Source organism: Andrena cerasifolii, chromosome 5 (assembly GCF_050908995.1).
Source record: "Andrena cerasifolii isolate SP2316 chromosome 5, iyAndCera1_principal, whole genome shotgun sequence".
Taxonomy (NCBI): Eukaryota; Metazoa; Arthropoda; class Insecta; order Hymenoptera; family Andrenidae; genus Andrena; species Andrena cerasifolii.
This window is the reverse complement of record NC_135122.1, coordinates 7,146,559-7,166,463: the sequence shown is the minus strand read 5'-3', so window position 1 is coordinate 7,166,463 and position 19,905 is coordinate 7,146,559. Positions and strand designations below refer to the sequence as shown.

At 49.8% G+C, this 19,905-nt stretch overlaps 2 protein-coding genes across 2 annotated transcripts in view; one reads left to right on the top strand and one right to left on the bottom strand.

The window, feature by feature from the left end:
* LOC143369209 (uncharacterized) overlaps positions 1-19,905 on the top strand; it is a 201,425-nt gene that overhangs the window by 29,773 nt on the left and 151,747 nt on the right. The gene's annotated exons all lie outside the window — the stretch shown is intronic.
* The window catches only part of LOC143369206 (uncharacterized), a 48,448-nt gene continuing 35,147 nt past the window's right edge, over positions 6,605-19,905 (bottom strand). The window contains exon 2 of the mRNA XM_076812842.1: positions 6,605-8,336. Within this exon, the coding sequence (XP_076668957.1) occupies positions 7,969-8,336 (368 nt within the window). The 3' untranslated portion in view covers positions 6,605-7,968. The remainder of the gene's footprint in view (positions 8,337-19,905) is intronic.

Genomic DNA, 19,905 nt, shown 5'->3' with positions numbered 1-19,905 from the left:
TAGTAGAGTAGCAGACGCTGCCTTGGGCCCGAGACCGAGCCCCAAACCTAAATCTCCCTTAACCAGTCCAACCAAGGCTTCTGCTCTCCGACTATCGCGGATTATGACATTTTCTTCCATGCTTTCCACCAGCCACGGCCGAATGCCTCTGCACATTAACATTCACGCGCATGCCTGTGTCCTTAAGTGTTTAACATAAAACACCCCGCGGCACACCTACTGTAACAATTGAAGGGTCGGGTGCAATACATTTTACGGCTTCGCTAGAGTTTTCTGAAGGTATGTTTTAAGTTTCATAACGCTCCGTTAATATTTACTCGAGTTCTCGCAATTTATGTTTAAAGAAATAATAATTTTAGACGATGAACAAATTTTAGCTTATAATTTTTAGCCCGAATAGTAACGATTGGATAAACAAACTGTAAACAGAAAAAAGATGTGTCATGACGAGCTTTACAACACTGTATTTTTTAAAATTCAGTTCAATAACATTTAATTTTCCAATCTTCCTTAGCGTTTGGACAATAATTATTCCCATTTTCGAGCGCTAGTCCCCGTATTGCATCCGACCCTTCAATTGGGCATTATTGCCGTCTTGCGCAATTCCGCGAGAACAGCGCTGATAGTGGAACGACTTACCGTATGCTATCCGCGGGCAATAAAGCTGTCGCGGGGACAGCCAGCCAGCCACCAAATTGAGCAATGAACGTTTTTGCGTGACAGAACACGGCGGACTAGCGCGACACCGCGGGGAAAAACTGGGATCGAGGTGCAGGGAGACGGTGCAAGGTATAGACGTTACAAGGGACGTCGGTTGTTCGTCGTTGCCGCGAATGGGACAGCTGATGAGCCGATGTCCCCGCAGGCGATCGGCCGAGACCAATCAGCGTCTGGCCGTCCATCCGCGCCCTAATGACACCTGCAGGCTAAAAAGCCATGATATTCAACCGAGTCGGACGCTAACGAACTCTCGCACCGTGCGATCCGCTCTTCGGGCATCGTGGAAACGCGCCGGGACCCGCTTCGCCCCACTCGAGCCATCCCGATGTCCGAGGCGTCGGCGTAACACTCGCCGGGGCTTTTTATTTTGCAAGGAAAATCACATAATTCCCTGGCAAATTGGCCGACGAGGGGTACCGGGCAGTGCATAATTCCTGGAAGATCCTCGGAGCGTGAAGCAGTTGCTGGAGAGCCGCGCGCGGAACTCGCAGGCGCGATTGCATCGCGGCAATGTAACATACTTCAGCGACAGTATCTTGATACAGCGGGGGCTGCAACGAGAACGGTTAGGCAAAGTCGAGGGCGCCGTGACGTGAACTATGCTTCCTCGGAAACTCAATTAAATCACGGAGAATGTGGTAAACTTTTCGTTTAAAACGACCCGCTAAACACGGCGGAGAGATAAGCTTCTGGAGGGTGGAGAGATAACATTGACCCCTATTTACTAGGTGAACAAGAATCTAGATTTTAAAACGGATAGCAATCGCGCGGATGAGTGATGCGTTTCAGACGTAGCTCCTAACCCTAACCCTTCAGCGACTGAGGAGTAATAAGACTCTTACCCCCAATAAAGCGTCGAAGACGTACGGGGCTGGCTGAAAGAGGATCCAGCCGTTCGAAGATTCGATGACTTACGAGGCTGAAGAATGGCTCGCGGAGAGCGTTACCGACAGACGGAGGCAGGTGCGCGTTGGAGACTCCGGGGCTGGCTTGCGTGAATGATAACGCGCTGTATCGGCCGCGCGCCCGTTAATAGGTTGTACAGTTTAATCGGTTCAGCAGTTCCGCTGGGTCACCCGTTTGACCGAATAACCGAGTCGGACGATTAATCACCGTTTGACAGTCAAATTAACCGTTCGCGTGAATTAGTTTAGCTGCTCGCGCGAGTCCGAGGCTCCATTAAGACCCCGAGTGTGCCTGCCTTCCGAGGACGGTGTCGAAACCCACGATCGCGTCCGCTCGGTCTGTTCCCAAGCGAATCGAGCGAATCGGGCGCGCCGCGCGCCCGTACCGTGCAATTTTCCACGTGTCATTAATATATCTGGCTGTACGAGGCCTGGCACCGGCTTGCAAATTAAGCGGCTTAACAAACGCGAACGGTAAACTAGTAGCCTCGCCCGGTACTCCGCAGCCACTAACTAGATCTGTCCAAACGCTTATCGATCGCCAGCTGCCATTACAACCACCTCCCCGCAGAAAATCCCGTGCGTGGCGTAGCGGCATTAAAAATGTCCACGCTCGAAATCGTCGAAAGTATACGGTTGGATAATGACAGGGAAAAGCCTGGTAGCCTGGAATAATAAATGAAAACGCGGCGGCCGTGGCGGAAACGTGGCGTCGATTTCATTTGCCTGACAGCCTGTAAACATCGAAATCGGACCCGTCAATCAATCATCCTGATTACCAGCTCCGATCACTCTCGGTAACCAGGCCCGTCCGACAGGAACGTCTGGAACGATCGCTAATTACGGCGACATCGGACAAACGATACCGATATTTAGACACACCGCGGCCGCCGAATGAGGTTTGATTCGAGGGCCCCTCTCCGCTCGGTACGTTCCGCCGATCCGGAGTCAAATTAACCCCTTCTTCGGCGCGGTCCCGTTCGCCGCGAAAGGGAAGACCATTAATCCACGAACGAGCGCGATTCAGGGATCGAAAACGGTGCCGCGCGTCCGTTGCGCGGCCGAGTATGAGAGAAAACCGCGGCCGCGGGGTGAACGAACTTGGCATCGCAGGCTTTTCTCGAATTAAGAATCCCGTTTTGTATTCGAATCCTATAAATCACGTCGCCGCGTTATTGGAAGCAGCGCCTGGCTCTCCGAGCGACTTCCGACGAGTCGAATGAAACGATCGTTAACCGGCCGACCACTCGCCGCGATGGATCGTGGCTACGACGAGAGTCGACGCTCGATTTCGATTCTGGGGGCCGTGCGTGCGCGCGTAAGGAACGATCTCGGATCGGGGATGACGTCAGGTTGACGGAAAGGAACGGGTACCCGGATAGGTTAATGGTAAGGAGGCCCAGGACCATGGCGGGGCCTGGCCAGCGGCTCGGATCCTGATTACAGACCACCAGCATCCCCTACACTCTCGCTCTCACCTTCGGTTATTGTACCGAGCCCAGGCCTGGACATCCACTATACATCACTTGGCCAGCCAGTTTGTCCGATCAGCGTGGACCAGAAGTGTTGCAACTCGCAAGCGTGAAGGTGGTCCCGGGCATTCCAGTTTCCAGCGAAATTTATCGCCGGCGTTTCGCAGCCTCCCGTTGCCACTCTCGCCCCGAATTCGGGCCCGGCAGCGAGCGGACCGTGCCGCGCACGGCATACTCTCTGCCGATCCTACGTTTTTACGACGGTAGATCGAGGCCACCGGTGATGGATGAGACGTGGCTCGCGTCTGTATCTTGTTCGGGGAACGAGGAAGTTCGTAAGGTATTCGTGAGCGTTCGGAGGGGGTTTAATCCGCCATTTAGGGTGGAGTGGATGCTGGACACAGAAGGAGGTGTTCTCGATTAGTGGTACAGCTAGGATAATGTTGATCGCCCGTCGTGTATGGGCGCTATCAACGTCCCACTTAGCCTCACCAACACCCACGCGGCTCCGAAAGCCGAGCGCTGGTATCCCAGCTCGCGAGCTCTCGTTAGCGGGCCAGCACACCTGAAAGGAAGTCCACCTCCCGTGTAAATGAATCTCGTTGGCGTGAGGAGGATCAAAGACCCCGACAGGTAGGGTCCACCCGGGGCGAAAGAGGAGTCGGTCTACGAGGAATCTAAAAACTGGAGGGGCCGAGAAAAACGACAACGAGTCTAGCGGAGGAGGAGGGTGGAGAGGAAGAGAGGCGAAAGATTTCGACGGATTTCGAGACATATCGTATTAACGAGGCCCGTTGATGGGCCCGGCCTAGAGATTCACGCTGTCTAATTACATCGTGGACCGAGGGAAACTCGTTTCTCGCGTGCTGGACCACGCCGAAATTATGGATCCGCTGCTGGGCCGCAGCTGATTGACGCATGACTGGCTGCGGGTTAAGCGAGTCAACGAGCAAATGAGTCCGAATTACGTGGGCGTGTCAATGCCGGGAAAATGATCTCTGGCTGGGCCGTTATCGAGGAATCTCTTGCGCCGAAGGATTCTTCTCGATAATCGTCGGTAGCGGATGCTGCGCGCGATGGTCGAATCACCACCATTAGGGGATGAATCTTGAACACACGAACTGCGCAAAGAATGCCTACCTTTGTTTCTTCGGTCTATTACAGAATAGAAACTCTATCGAAAGTTACGTAAGAAAGAACTACTCTTTCACAGCAGAATTTGTACACCTACAGAAAAAAAAAAAAAAATGGTGACGTAGACACTGAAAGGACCTGACAGAGTAAGAGTTATTTGCAAAAACCTGCGCAGACTCTAGGCTCCCACAGGAGCGAGCGGTTCGATCACGAGGGGCCCTTTTTGCGCCGCGATTGCGTAGTGGAGGCTACGAGCAGAAAAAGAGCTGGTTCAAAGACCGGGCGAATCGCACGCAACATGTTCATAGTAGCCAGACGGTAAACAAACTAGGGGACGATCGCGTGACACGATTAATTACCATCGAAGGATTGTTTATGCTCGCGTTATCGCGCGCCGCTCGATAACAGGTGCATCCCCCCTGTGCATAGCCGACGATAGGGATCAATGCTAGCCCGCGGTGACCGTCTGGTTTCTCCCCGCGATTGTCATTCCTCGTTTCCCGTACGACCGGGCAATAAGCGAAATTACGGCGGGGATATCGGTTGAGTTATTGGTGTATCGGCTATATCGAGAAAATTGGCGGTGGTCATCATCGCCATTATGAATTCTTTATTTGGACGTTGCGGCGGCTGAATTACAGGGCGGCGCGGGCTACCTTGCTTACTGCTTCATATATGGACCCGTCGATCCCAGCGAGGGATACGAACCGCCTCTCCATTCAAACCAGCCGCGATTCACTTTGAATCGCCACGGCAAGTTCGAGCTGTACTCGCCGCCGAGTGGCCTGTCGTCGATTTCACGCTCACCATCGTCACTTCTCCCCCTGGCCAATCAGCAATCGTATATACTCACATTGGGCATTGCAATTCTCGGAATGAATGATCGTGCGTGTCTTAAGAAAATTCCTCACCACCGTTCTCTCCTGGGTACATCAGACACGAAACAGGAGCTTCGTATTCGCTTAATGCTAAGGGGCGAGATACTCTTCTGTGCCTGCCTGTAGGAATAGTGTCTCTGAAAGCAGCGCCAGAGGATTTAGTCCGAGAGTCCGGAATCTAAGTGAAAGGTGGTGTGTAATAAGCATGGGAAGCAAAGCTTCTCTTGGTTCGCGGATAGAAGCTTCTTAGAATGGCCCCACGGTGAGTTTCTTTCGCCAGCTTTTCCTCGCTTGTAGGTAATCCTTGGCGGGCGTGACGTTATTTATCTCTTTCCTTTCTTTTCCCCAGATCGGATCGCGAAAGTTCGTCTTATCGAGCGTAGTCCCGGGCAACGTCGGTGCACAAGAGACGGAGCGTGAAACGTGTAATCAGCGTGTACACGCTGGTCGCGCGTAATCACGCCTCTAATAGACATCCTAGATTCAGCGGCGATTAATCGATCAACGCGGCGGTAACCTGCGCGTGTTTTATATCGAGATAATGGACGACAGGCTAATGACGGGCTCATTAACGAGCCTCGATATAAAATGGCTCCGTTTAGCATCAGATAGCCCGCGAGCAGGAAGTAGGTCGGTAATACGCCGCGCTGTGTATCTTCCTTGTGTATCTATGGTCGCGGGAGACCGGTCCAATGTCTGATTAGCTTTTCTATTTACGAGCTGGCGGCGAACGACGCCTCTCTCTCTCTCTCTTTCTCTGTTATTAAAAAGCCACGGTCGTTTATAGCATCGATCTGCCGCGGCGCGCTGTCTAACGCGGCGTTTACGATCCCCTCGCGACCACCCGCGGGAAATCGACATTCAGGCGAGATGGAGAAGGATTCCTGCTCTCTTAATGGCAGAGGAGATGCCGATTTTAATGGAGGACTAGAGAAGCTTCGATTCCAGCGGATCCTTGAGATGCCGATGAGATTTACATCGCCCTGTCGGCGGGAGCCGCATGGTTATGACGAGCAGCAGACCGCGCGCCAACAGATTCGTCAAAGAAAAGCGAAATGACTTCATCTTAATAGATTACCGCTCTGGATAAACCTCGCGAGCGGGCTTCAAAAAGGTTCCCGGAAGGGCAGCGCGTATCGTGCTATTTTTGGCGAATAATTCGCTTCCGTCTGGAGCGCGGCTTTCGAAGCCATGCATCGCTCTGCTCCAGTCACGTTTGGTCTGGGTATTACGCGCGCGACGATGAATGAAAAGCTTTCTGGTTCTCTGCGAAGATTGATCCTGAATCTACCCTTGACTGCTGGCAGAATCTAAATTAATCTGAAGCATCAAAGATCCTTCTCTATTTACAGTGAGATTCATCGACAGTTTTTCATTTTTATAGCTTCTTACCTGTTGCCTAATTCATGCCCGCCTGGATAACGATTGATTCGAGTGCAGGATCTGCGGAAGAGAGGAAACGTGGGGCAATTATTCCATTTCGTTTATTTTAAATGTCTCCATTTATTTTCGACTCACTATAACACAGTACTAATTCCGTTCACACGCACTCATTCCTCTCTCTTTCTCTCTCTCTCTCTCTGTCTCTCCCTCTCTCACTCTGTCTTTCGCTCTCGGCTTTTCCTTTCACACCGTCGTCTATCACCTCTCGTAAACCACCTATAAGCGCATACACGGATTTGCATCTTACACGCGGGTCGTAAAGCTCACTAATTAAACTGATGATCAGGTATATTGCAGTGTCCCATCTATATTCGTTTATAATTCTTCCTATCGTTCTTTTATTACACTAATCGCGTCCGAACGACTCTATTATTCTCGTTTCATGCGTAATATTTATCGGGAGAACGACGTATTATATACAGCTTATATACAGAATCGCCAGGCCTCGCTTCGAGGGGCCTTCTCTTTTGTATAATTTATATGCTATAATATAATATATATATATATATATTTATTCAATAACTTATCATCGATGCATTCCCTCCGGATCATTTGGCTTTCATTTACCATTTTCGCTCGTGTCCCCTCCGCAATAAATACAATATAATACAGGGTGTCCGCTAGTCGATCGCAGCAGTTCGCCGCTGGCTTCGTTAGGGGAAAGGAGATTAGCCCAGAGACCTCTGGTCAGGGCGCACGTTCCTCTACACGTCATACGCGAATTCTATCTAATCGTTAATGCCTCTCGTGAATACCTGCGTCTCGTTCGATGCCGCCTCCTGTCACAGAACCGTGAATTTCTCGTTCTACGAGCCGCAGAAACCCCCCGTGAAACGCTTCCCTTACGTCGCATCGGGTTATCAAACTGTGACGGTTACTCGGGTGTATCGAAAATATCTATGTGATCGCAGTCGACGGTAGAGCGGATCTATCGGGAGTCAGCGAGAGCTGTAAGTATTTGGCAGTCTTTAATTTACAAAACCATTGAAGTATATTACGCTCAAGGAACACCTTCGTTTCCTCGGCCGTCCACCACAATCGTTTCACGCCACCCCAACGATGTCCATGGCCTTATCAGACTTTCGCAGACCTTCGGTCTTCGCGCGTCTTTTCTCCAAGCTGCAGCCCCAAAAAGGATGCCGCGTTCAAACTATCTCTTATCCTCGTCCTTCGGTGCAATGGTCAACCTGTGGCCACATTCTCTCTCGACGCTCCTCTCGGTTCGCTCCGAAACGCGCTATAACAGGAACCACCTACTCGTTGACCTTACAAAAGTCTGGCTCCACGTTCGACCCAGCGCGCCAACCGATCGATAGACTCGAATGGATGATCGTTCACAGATCTAGCTCCCTCTGCGAGCCTCTGAACTCGAGGGAATCGGTGTTTGTTGGGACGACCAGCGGAGGGCTGCATCCCCTACGATTTCTCGTCCATGGAACTGGGCAGTGGTCGCTTCTTCAAGATCCCGAGGTCCTGGACGTTCTCCAGGAAGGTTTTGTGGTGTTGCGCGACCAGCAACGGGTTCACCGTCTGCACGTCCTTCTTCAGCTCCTCCATGTCCCTCTTCAGCTTCGCCCTACGGTTCTGGAACCACGTGATCACCTGGGCATTGCTCAGGCCCAGCTGAGCCGCTATTTCGTCCCTGTCCGCTGGGCTCAAGTACTTCTGGTAGAGGAACCGCTTCTCCAGCTCGAAGATCTGCTGGTTGGTGAACGCTGTCCGGCTCTTGCGCTTCTTCTTCGGCTGCTGCCGGTTGTTGAACAGATTCAGGTGGTTCGCTTGCTCTGAAACAGAGAATACAGCCGAGGTTAGGTTCGCTGAATTCCTGGCAGAGGAATCCGTTAGGCTTCAGTGTTCTCTGCGGGATAATTGCTGCGATGGCAATGGCACCGTCAAGACTTAGCGACGAATAGTGATGGAGCGAGTCTTTAATGGGATATTGCAATCGTTCAAGTACCAATTTCTACTTCCTCTTTCGCACCACAACATACTTGCGAGACAGTGTCGGTAACAGAATCCAATCACCCTCCACTTTTCTAAATTCCAACGCGAATAATGGATCGGTAACGGAGTAAGCAGCCAGATCTAGACGCCACCAGGGAACTTCCAATAAATATGCATCTTAGAGAACTCTGGACGGCCGGTTCTAATATCGAAATTTCTTAATCTCCGAACGAGAGGATAGAGGAGAGAAATGCAAAACGAATCGGACATCCTTGGGCGTCTTTGAATACCGGCTCCTAGACGGCCCCCCTCCTACGATGCTCGAGAGCTACTCCGAGCCAGCTTCCAGCCACAAATCAGATGCATTTTCGAGCCCGTGGAATGGATCTCTCCGTAAAAATCGTATTACCTATTCGTTACGGCGAATTCCACAACAGCTTCTTGCCTGCGGAACGCCGACACTCCGGGTTTTCTGAATTTTTCTGATAACAGAAGGAGGAGCAGGCTATCTCCAGTGATCAGGTAATCAATGTCGATCAACAATCGAGGGGAATGAATCACAAATAACTGAGCGTCCCATGTACAATGATAATTTTAAACACCTACACTGTCATTCATAAATATTGCGACTGTATTTGCAAAAATTGCGATATTTTTTTTCATTGCTTTCAATTTAAAATACCTAATGAAGTAAAATTTCTCAGAGGTCTTCGATAAATTTCCAACGATTTTCACTGAATAATTATTCCACGCAGAGTAGGTGACCTAATACTTATGAACGGTAGTATACGTATTGGCTGTAGGTGGTCTCTGAATTAAGTGACTGAAACTTTCATCTGCATTTTATGTGCTTGGGCGACATCGCTTTCACGGCAAGGAAATCTTGGGAAACGGTGTCGAAATTACCGAGGGCCGTTTTCGCGACGACGTTAGCCATTAGGGAATAATCGAGTGGAATGACGAAAAAGAGAGGCGGTCGATGAGTCGTGGACAAGGTAGCCGAGTAGTCCCTTCAGGATCAAAGAACGCCGCCATCGGTCACACCTGCGCAACCCGACTGTACAGTCCCACTTGAAAACTACCTCCGAGACCAACGATCGACCTTGCTTCTTGGTATCCCCCTCACCATTCCACCTTTTTCTTTTTTATCCTTTTTTGACACAGTTTCGAGCGCTTCGTAAAACGGCACCGTACATCCAGCGTGTCGAGATCTAATTGTAAGCGTGGAGTGTGCCCTTTCCACAAAGAGGCTCTGGTTGGTCCCCGTAGAGCTCGCCCGAACTCGCGCGAATCAAATGAATTCCGCGCGGAATAAATTAGTAATAAACCGAAGGGGAAATTAAAGGCCGCGATGGACCCAGGCCACTTAATTCCCCGTGAATTATCCTCTGAATGAAATCGAGCTCGATAGATCACAGGATTAACTCCATAGTTTATGCTTGAGTAAAACAACTGGAACGGAATGTCTAATTAAATATGCAATCAATCCCCCGATGTGTCGCAATCCCCGGGACAGCTGGAGTAATTTAGAAGTGACTTCGAGATGGATTATTTCAGAGAAAGGTTCACATCTGTGGGAAGAGGAAATAAATCCTTTAATTGCAAATGGCTCTGATGATACTCTCAGCTTCACTCTGATAGATGTTCTGTTTCCCTCTTCGCGAGCCAGCCTTCCAAACTTTCGCCGGCAATATCGACGCCCGAGAGCAGGATAATACCCATTACGATACCAGTTACGTTACCAGCGGCGGAAGACGGGGAAGATTCGCCGGCGAGCTCGCACCTCCTTCATTTTTTCCAGAGGACTGCTCGTTTTTCGCGGGACATGTCCGACCACCTTTCTAAACCGCGCCGGAAACGACTTAATTACCTCGACCAGGGAGCATTTAATGCTCGTCGAAAGTGTTATTACGTTGCCGTAAAACATGCGGATCTACCGTCTCCGCGCCGTTTACACTCTTCGTGCTTCTCCATTCTTTTTCCCCTACTCGCTCGTGGATCTAGGGGATTTTCTGATTGTAAGCGGCTGGCCGGAGGCTGGCAGAAGTGTCAGCTCTAATTACGAGCGCACCAGCTCGTTTACCTGGGAAATTACATCCTCCTCGCGGCAGTTCATCATCCGTTCAGAAAAACCAGCCGCAAAGATGCGGCTATCTCCAGGTGGACGTTTCATTCGGTTTATTAGCGCCTCTTATCGGACGCTCGAACGGCCGTTCCTCGTTTTATCGCTGGGACACAATCAAGCGGTCGTTCAAAGTGATGGGCTACACTGGCCGCTCTGTTTTGCGCGGCGATGTTTGCGTAGGCTCCGTAGGACTCGATTAGGGAAGCAAGCTCGCTTGGGACGCAAGTGTCATGGGTAGAATGAATAATACCAAGGTCCCAATAAAGTAATTTAGCTTCACTTCACGGCGGCCTATTGATTTCTTTATAGACGCAGCAGCAGCCGCCACGTCAGAGTTCTTCCCAAGGGAATCCAATTCGGCCGAGAGGAGTGGGCAAGAATTTTTGTCGTCGGTCGTCCATGCTGCTGCCGGTGGTAGTCCGGCTCTGAAAAGGAACCAGAAACACAGTGGCGAACGCGGTCGAAGAGGGCAGAAAGGCGGCGGAGAACGCGACGCAGAAACGGCGGAACGGAAGAGCCTCGCCGAGATATTAGTTTCTGCGGTCGCCTCGCCGCGGAGATTTAATTCGTTTGATGTTCACGAATTCGCCGCTTCGGCTGTGCTTTCGCAACCTGGCTCCCCTCTGCCGTTCCTCCACCGTCTCCTCGCGGATTTTCTCACCTTCCTTTGTGATTATACAGTGCCCTCGCGTCCAGGCCCCTTTCTAGCTTCCGTTCCCTTCAACCCCCTCGTCCACTGAAGGAACGTTGCGAAGCGAAGTCACTCTGCTGCTAAACAGTTTATGCCTTGGATCGCGAGATGCAAGGATGCTTATGCATTGATCCCGTCGTTACAATTACTCCTGAAGAGGATCCCGAAGTGACCACCTGCCGCATCGACGCCTTTGACATCGACCTACGCGGGCCGCGGGCGGCTCGAACACTGTGGTTCGATTAACGCGGTGACTGTGCCGAAAATTGCGCTTCATTACGGGCCCTGTTATCCCTGTCTCTCATCGTTGTTCCATCGATGGGAGGAGGATCGTTTCCACCAACAGGATATTGATAAGTCTCTCCGCCAAGGAAGAGAACGACGCGGCTATCCGCGAGCACAGCCCTGTTACAGCAGCCGATTGGAAGTTTCATAGCGGTCGTGCGTCATTAACTTCGTTAAATCCTCCGTCGATTACAGCCGCGAATACTTTATAGGCAAGCGTCGCCATTCGTCGCGTACCGTCCATTTACAAGCTATCAACGTAAATCATATTTAAACGCGTTAATCCGCAGACGTACGACGTCCTTTGGCGGAAGTCCTCGACGTTGGCACTCGAAGCGGCGCTGGCAGCCGGGTTTCCGCACGCCAATTGGCGTGTCGACTCGCAATTGATACCAGACGCAACCGGTGCGCTCGGAATTTCACCTCTAATTTCCCTCCTTTTCTTCTTTACCTCTCTGCACGCCCCTTTTGCCTACGTACGTGTATGCATAAGCACTCGGAGCCGTTCGAACGCGACGGAGCAGCTCCACGTGAGAGTGATCGATCGATCGCCTTGGCTACTGTGTCAAGGGTCGGAACGCTGCGAGCCGCCGCGTGCTGTCGTAAATTTCGAGAACTCGCTAGTTCAACGGCTGCAAATTGAAATGGCAAACGACACGTGACGAGCCGAAGGCAAATGATCCTTCTGCTGGTTTGTCTTGGCCGTTTTCTGATGGACGAGTTTGTAACGGCTGGACTGCAGCGTTTGCTCGGGTGGAATGCCGAGGATGCCACGGACAGGAGAACAAGAGGGTGCGCGATTAGCTGCTGCTCTGTTTTGGAGACGCCTGTGAATCAGCGCCCGATAGTCGGGGAAGCGTTCGGAGAATTAAACTCGACGCAAAGATAGCACGCGCAGAGGGTGGAGCGCGAGGCGAACGGGTGACGGGCACCTCGGCGGCCATTTTGGTTCCGCTCGGACGGAAGTCACTCGAGTAGAATAGTAGCAGAGTTAAGAGCCGCGACGATCTTTAGAAGGCGGGCGACGGATCTAATGGATTATTTGATAACTGTTTCTTGTTAGCTGGCTTTAATACAGTCCAACTGTAAACATCGTTTCGAGAGACATCCTGTCGCGACCGCAAGAAACTTCGACGGTTCGTTAACGACCCTTTGGTAGCAATCAAAGAGACTGCCTGAAAACGAACTCGGTATTACGGTTGAAGTTACTCGGTTACCATGAAATTACCGTCGAAGTCTATCGATTTCCTTGGTACTCGCTTCTGCTCCGCGAATACTGAGACCGTGCGGTTCGAATGAAATAGGCTACTTAAGTAACTGGTAATGCGTAATCGTTAAAGGAACTGCTACATTTACCACCGCGAGGATTTCGTGCGAATAAAGAAGTGCAAAGTGGATTAAGAAGGCATAACGCAAAGCACTTTCGCTTTTTCTTACTCGTAAACCAAGCGGCGGCTTTTCTTCCGCGAAGAGATTCAAAGGTACTCTTGCGTCACTGGCGCGCGCAAAAATATTCGCTATTAAACACCGGGTTCCCGTCTGCGGAAGAATTTTAAGTAACAGCCTTGTTTTTCTATCCCACGTCCGCTCGCTTGGAAAAAGACGGGCCCCCTTTTTGCATATTTGTTTCTCAATAAAATCGGGTGACTTTGCAGTAACGGTGGCAACAGGAGTATCGTTCAACTAAGTTGCTTTTTAAGTACCTAGCTACGCTCGCGCCACGCCAATACTTGTATGCCCACTACTGGAATGTGTGCGACTCGTATCATCGCGCGATGTTTTCCATGATAGGAATCGATATCGACTTTATAAAGTGCCACGAATCGTTTACGGTGGTAGTGTCTTGGGGGGCTAAGGTACGAGCAGTCGTTAGAGGCGATTATAAAGAAAGCAGAGCCGCGTATAACGTGGAATTATCGACTAGAGGACAGGTATAGCTATAGTAGCATCGGGTTTGAGCAACGTCCCTGTTGCTCCAGCCCATCGACGTGATTTTTGGAGCGAGACGAAAAACTAGCCGACCGGTTAGCGGGCATGAATCGCGCGAGGAAAAAGGTGCAGAAAGAAATTACTCTATGGATCCAGTAAACGGTGGCCAGGTCGATTGAGCCGAGCGTAGACCGCGCTGCGGTCTCATAAATTCATTGTGCCGTGATAACTGGAAAATTCGAAGGTATCTTAATCGGGCTTCGGTGGAATTTATTCGCTGGCTTCCTGCGTTATAACTGCACCGTTTTAGATACGACTGCATACGCACTGCAGATTCATTTTATATATCTGCTGGATAATGAATATATCGAGAAAGTGTAGGGAAGGAGACTTCGATTGAAGAAGCACAGGGGGTAGTATTAAGGATGTATCGGACCTATCTTCAAAGTGCTTCCAAGTTGATGAAAATTTGTGAGATTGTTCCTTTCAATCTTCACGATGCGCTGCAAAGATTTTAAACGAATTCACTAAGCGGTTGCTGAGCTATAACGTTTCTAATTTTCACTGATTTTACACGCACTCTTATGGAAGACGATCTTGACAGATAAAGCAGCTGAAAAAATATTGAAGAAATGGTACCAATGTTTTCATTTTTTTTTTTTACATGTAGCATATGGACAGATGAAAATATCTGGCGAGTTTCAATTATTTTCATTACACCGTTTTAAAGAAATAAATTATAACTTGAGAAAATTGTGAATTCAGGTCATTTTCACTGTCAAAAGTTTAGCAAATAATGCTTGAAAATGCATTTGTAAAGTGAAGAGTACCTTTCTAGGAGTAAAAATAAGACTTCAACTGTCGTTCGAGTTCCTTACATCTAGATTTACTACGAGTAAGACGTAGATATTCAAGTATTTCAAATTTCGTATACTTTTGTCTAATATTTTACGTCCGACACATCCTTAAAGAGTACAAATGGCTCCAACCCAGTGACGAATTTAGGGAAAAATGGCCCAGGTGGCAAACGTTCCGGGACACCCTGTATACACAACAGAATAACAAATAAATTCACGCGCGCGTGGTACGAAAATTATAGGGAACAAGAAACATATAGTGTTTTAATAAAATCATATTTTTTGTAGAAGATGAGGCCCAGGCGGCAACTGCTCACAGGCCTTACGTTAAGTCCGCTACTGCTCCGAAATTAATCAGAAGATTCCCTACTTAACTCGTACTATATACCAATCTCGCCTTAATTTACTCGCCACAAGGCAATGACGACTGTCTTACTCCCTACTTCCTCGAGCCTCCTACCAAAAGGGACGAGGCAAGTCCCGAAAGTTAATTACTCCCACGGAAAGCTATACCCCTCGCGGTCTCGCGAGCGTTCGCGCTGGGTTCCCTCTAAATAAAGACAAGCGGGCAGCGACGGGGGTTGCGCGCGAGGCATAGCCGGGTATCAAAATACTCGTTAGAAAAGCTCGATGGTGGCACGCGTCGCCGGTTCCCCGAATATTTTGCTAATAGGTCGTTCGCTCGCGGAGACGAGGACACCACTCGTGGAACGCTTACAAGAAGGGACGCTTGTAAAAAGAGGCGGGACAGCGACACCGTCCAAGCAATTTGGAAGTGTCTTCCGTCGGTCGACGGTCATTTGTCTCCCGGGGGCAACCATGCGCGGCGTTTCTCTCTTTTACGTGCCCGCCATCTCGCTCCAGCTCCTCACGAGGAGGTTTCTCCGTCTGAGGCGGCTTCCTCCCGCGGGCCGCGTCGTCTTTTTCCATCGTTCGCGGGCGACGCCGGCTCCCGAGAAGCGGCTTCCTCCCTCTGGCCAGGCCGAGGGGCTTTGCCCACATGTCAACGATATATTTTCTGCCGGCCCACAAATCGTTTAGCGGGTAATTTTGAAATTGGAACACTTATTTAGTCGTTTAGGCCCAAGGGCGCGGGACGCTCGCCCCGCCGCGGCGAGATTTATCGTTCGATTTTTCGCCGGTTTATAAATGCGCTTTTCTCCTCTCCGTGACCGAGCCCGTCCCTTCCCCCGGCCCTCTGCTAGCCATCCGGGGGTGTCGCAACGACGTCGACGAAAGGTCTCGTCGGTTTAGGTGGAAGCTAGCCGACGCTCCCCGGCAAATTGAAAATCTTTGGGCGCGAAGAGCGCCTCCCTCTGTGCGGTGCAAATTGATACGTCACGGGGGACTATTCTTGCCAGGCTCGGGTCAATCTATCGATCCCGGAGTCACCTATATCCCGTTCATCATTATTCGTCGTTTTGTAGTGCCGGATTAATGGGCCGAGGATCAGTCGGTGGCGGGAGACAATGGTTCCGTCGCGACACAGGGCAGCTCTGTTCCCCGTTGCTAGGTTCTCCTAGATGCTCGATTCTAGGGGTGGTAAGTGGATCGCGCGTAGGTAACAACCATGTGTGATACATACCTAATGCATGCGCAAGGGTTTACTAACCCTCAGAGAGCTGGGCTGGTCACTATAGTGGCCAGTGAAAATTTGAAAATTTGCACTTTAATGTTTCTAAGATCAGAGAATCGAAATTTTACACGGAAACAGTGTTGCCAACCAAAACAAGCCTAAATGAATAACAGCAGTTACATTCATATATAAATATTTACTTTGGAATTACCCAGTGCTAACGACGTCGACGTAGAAAGTTTTGTAGCTCTTTGTTTGTTTTCAGGTTGTTTGTGTTTTTTTTTGTATTTTCTGATTTTACTATTCATTACTGCGAGCTGCAGTCGTGCAACTCACTAATGCCCATGCATTATACGAAATGTATAAAGAACGCGTATATCTTTGTTATGTTTTTTTTTATCTGCTTGTTCATACTTCTTGTGCTTTCAAATGAAAAAAGGAATGAATTTATATGCCGGAAATTCGAATTTACGGTAACGATTGTTTCCTATGGGCATTAGTGAGTTGCACAACTGAATAGTAAAATCAGAAAATACAAAAAAAAAATACAAAACTAACACAAAGATCCCCAAGCAAAGGAAGAAAAAGCTACACAACTTTCAACGTCCACGTCGCGAGCTCTGGGTAACGCCACAGGAAAGATTTATATATGAATGCTGTTATTCATTCAGGCTTATTTAGGTTGGCGACACTGTTTCTGTGTGAAATTTCGATACTCTGACCTTAGAATCGTGATTAGCGATATCAAAAACCCTTTGAACCGCTAAAGTTCAAATTTTAAAAATTTCAATATATGCCACTGCAGTTGCCACGTAAAAGTTGCGTACTTTCTCGAACATGTTGATGGCATATACGCATAAATTTTAATTAAATAAAATGTACAATTTCAATGAAAGAATCCCGGCTCTCTAAAGATTCACAATCCAAGTAAAAGATAGACACTTCTTACTTTCTAATACACAGTGCGGAGGAAGTTATCCCCAAATGAAGCGAACAGTCAGTGATTAGATTGAAGCGGTGCCATCCCTCTCCCCCGTACGGTGGGGCGACTCAGGTCGAAGGCTTCTATGATTTTTTTACTCGCCATTTATTTCCATAGCATGCGCGCGACATGTACGCGATCGATAGGCTAGCTCCACGATGGTGTGCTCTAGCCTCGATCTATGTATGCAGCTACCTATGGCCTGAGCTGGCGCGAGCGCGTGTTCGCACACAGGCTGCGCTCCCTGTGCACGTATAAATTGCAAAGGCTCGCATAATGATCCTGGCCGGGACAGTGGTGTTTCTCGTTCTGACTTTTCCGTAAACCCTGTCACGATCCACCATAGACGTCGGCGAATCGTTAACGTTGAAGGAACAACGAGCGTCCGACGACTTCAGTTCCAGTTCTTCATTATTCACGCGCCTCCCGCATTCTTTCAGCCGCCCAGGAGCTGTTTTCCTCGCCGTTCTTTCCCGCGGGTGGCTTCGATCGATCGTTGAGCACGTTGCCGATGTAAGTGCCCAGGGTATCGCTGGCTGCGAGCGTCTGTTATCGTTCAGAAGTGAAAGGATTGGCTCTGGCGGTGGTTCTGGTAGAGGACACAACGACAAATTGATTCAAAGCGGCGAAAGCCAGAGGGACGGATAGACGAGGTGGGAGAGGGCAGAGGCGGAGCAGGAAATAAGTGTGGCCGCCATTTTAGGCAAGATTTGTCTTCATTAGGACTTCCTGGGGCGCCGTTAACGTCCCACCTGGCGTTACAAGGTGTTGAACCACTCGAAGCAGTGATATTAGCGACTGATGAAACGATATTGCTCCTGATGGGTGGTCCCCCCTCCTCGCGGGCCCGTTGATGAAGACGCGAGAACAGTTGGCTCTCCTTCGTCTTCTTCGTCCGGGATTACGACCTGGCTGAACAGCCGACTCCGCTCGCCCTGGCCGGTGGATTCACCCACCGCGAGGTGCCTGCATATATTTTCCCCGCGCGTGCCCTCACGCGTGCTCGGAACACTCCTCTCGCGATCTCAGGGGGATTCTGAGGATTCGCTGAACCATCAATCTCGCCGCGCTTCCAATCAACGTCTCCCTCTTGACTTAGACGTCCGTTAAGTGGACATCCAAGGCCCTTCCTACATCACTGCGGAGATCCAGAGATTTGCTTCTAATTAGCTACCTAATTAACCATTAGAATTGACCAGAAATGGGACTGCTCTGCGGGGATGTCAGAAGCGGTATCCTCTCGTCGTTGTCGCGTGGAATGTAACGAGGAATGTGTGTAAGCTCGCTACGAAAGGCGCGCTCTCCCCGTCTCTTGAAATAACAGGGACTTCAAGAGCCGTTTGACCGGGGCGCTGTGATTCTATTAAGTCGGACTTCTTTCTCGGACTTGCAGCCTCGTTCGTCCTCAAACGAGCGCGCGTCCACCCCCTCGCGCTTCTATTTCAAGCGCCTGTCGCCTTTTGCTCGCTTTCAGCGGCTTTGAGACCGTCGAAAGACAGTCGCCCGATTCACGTGCCGCTGATTAGCGTAATTATCAGAGAAATTCCTTGTACCGACTAAATGGTCGACGTTCAGCGGGAATATCGCCGCGAGAGCGCCGACTTTCAAGACACGTCGGCGCTTTGCCTCGCTGTTCTACTGCTCCAATTATTGCCCACCTCTGACCAGATGACTCCGCTGACGGAGTGATGAAGGTGTCGAGGACGATCGCTGCTCGTTGGCTCTATTCTATAATAAGAGTTACTCGCTGCGACGATAGGAGATCGCATTCGAGACACTCCAAATTTCTACGGTCTATTGACAGTCGTTCGGTTAACAAACACTCGTCGATGGAATTGCTCGCTATAATAGGTAGGGTAACTATGAGATAGTTGCTGAAAATTACGCAAAATTGTCACCCTCCCTCCCCCAGTATAAGGATTCGTAAGATTTCATATCCCAACCCCCTCCTTACGTAATACTTTTTACATTGAATTTTATCAGTTATTAAAATTCTTTTAAAGGTTTATATAATTCACTTGACTCGGTTTCAGGAAATTTAAACTGAAACTACTTTTCTGGAACATTAATGATAGAATTTGTATTTATTGAAAGTTAGGTTAAAACATATTACGTAAGACGTTACCTGACCCTCCGCCCTCCCTCGTAAGAAAACGCAAGAAATTCGCAACCCCCTCCCCAAAAAGCCTTACGTAATCGAAGGACGGCCCCTAATGTAACCCAAACCAACAGCCTAAAACAAATAAAATCGAAGGAGCTGTATTTTATTCTCGACAACCCTGAAATACCGTAAGTGTCTCCCTATTACTCCCACAGTTACCCTAGCTAGTCAATACAATTTTCGGCTAATTAATGGATCCCTACCACCTCTCCAGTGAAACTCTCTATAATTACTGTACGAGAAAATAATTCCCGAGAACGTGGCGATAAACACAGTCGTTGAACGGTTGCCCAAAGGGTGGCAGAGGGAGCGCTACGAAGAAGCCTCGGGAGCCCGGACTTTTCATTGGAGTATTTAAAATGCGCGCTCGTCCACACCTCCTACAAGGACGCTCGTCTCGTCGCGACTACTGACAGGACGTCGTCTCCCGGTCATTAGTTACGGCGTCGTCACTTCTGCAATTAGAAGCCACTAAGCATTTTTTTCCCCGCCGCGCGCCCTCGCTCTTCCTCGCATCTCTTTTACGAGCCTCCTCCTGGCCGCGAGTCAACACCGCGCCGCACTTCCCAAGGGGATCCTCTCTCTGTTATGTCTCTCGACGTAGGTAGCGCGTTAACGCCACCGTGCTTGTGGCCGAATGTGTTCGTATCAAATGAGGGGTGACGGTCGCGGGTCGCTTTCGCGGAGATTAAAGACGCAGCATCCTGCCTTTGCGGATCGCGCGCTTGTTCCCACCGCGACAACTTGTTTTCGTTTCTGCTCTCGCGAAATATCCACGCGCACAATCGCCGCCTCTATTTGCC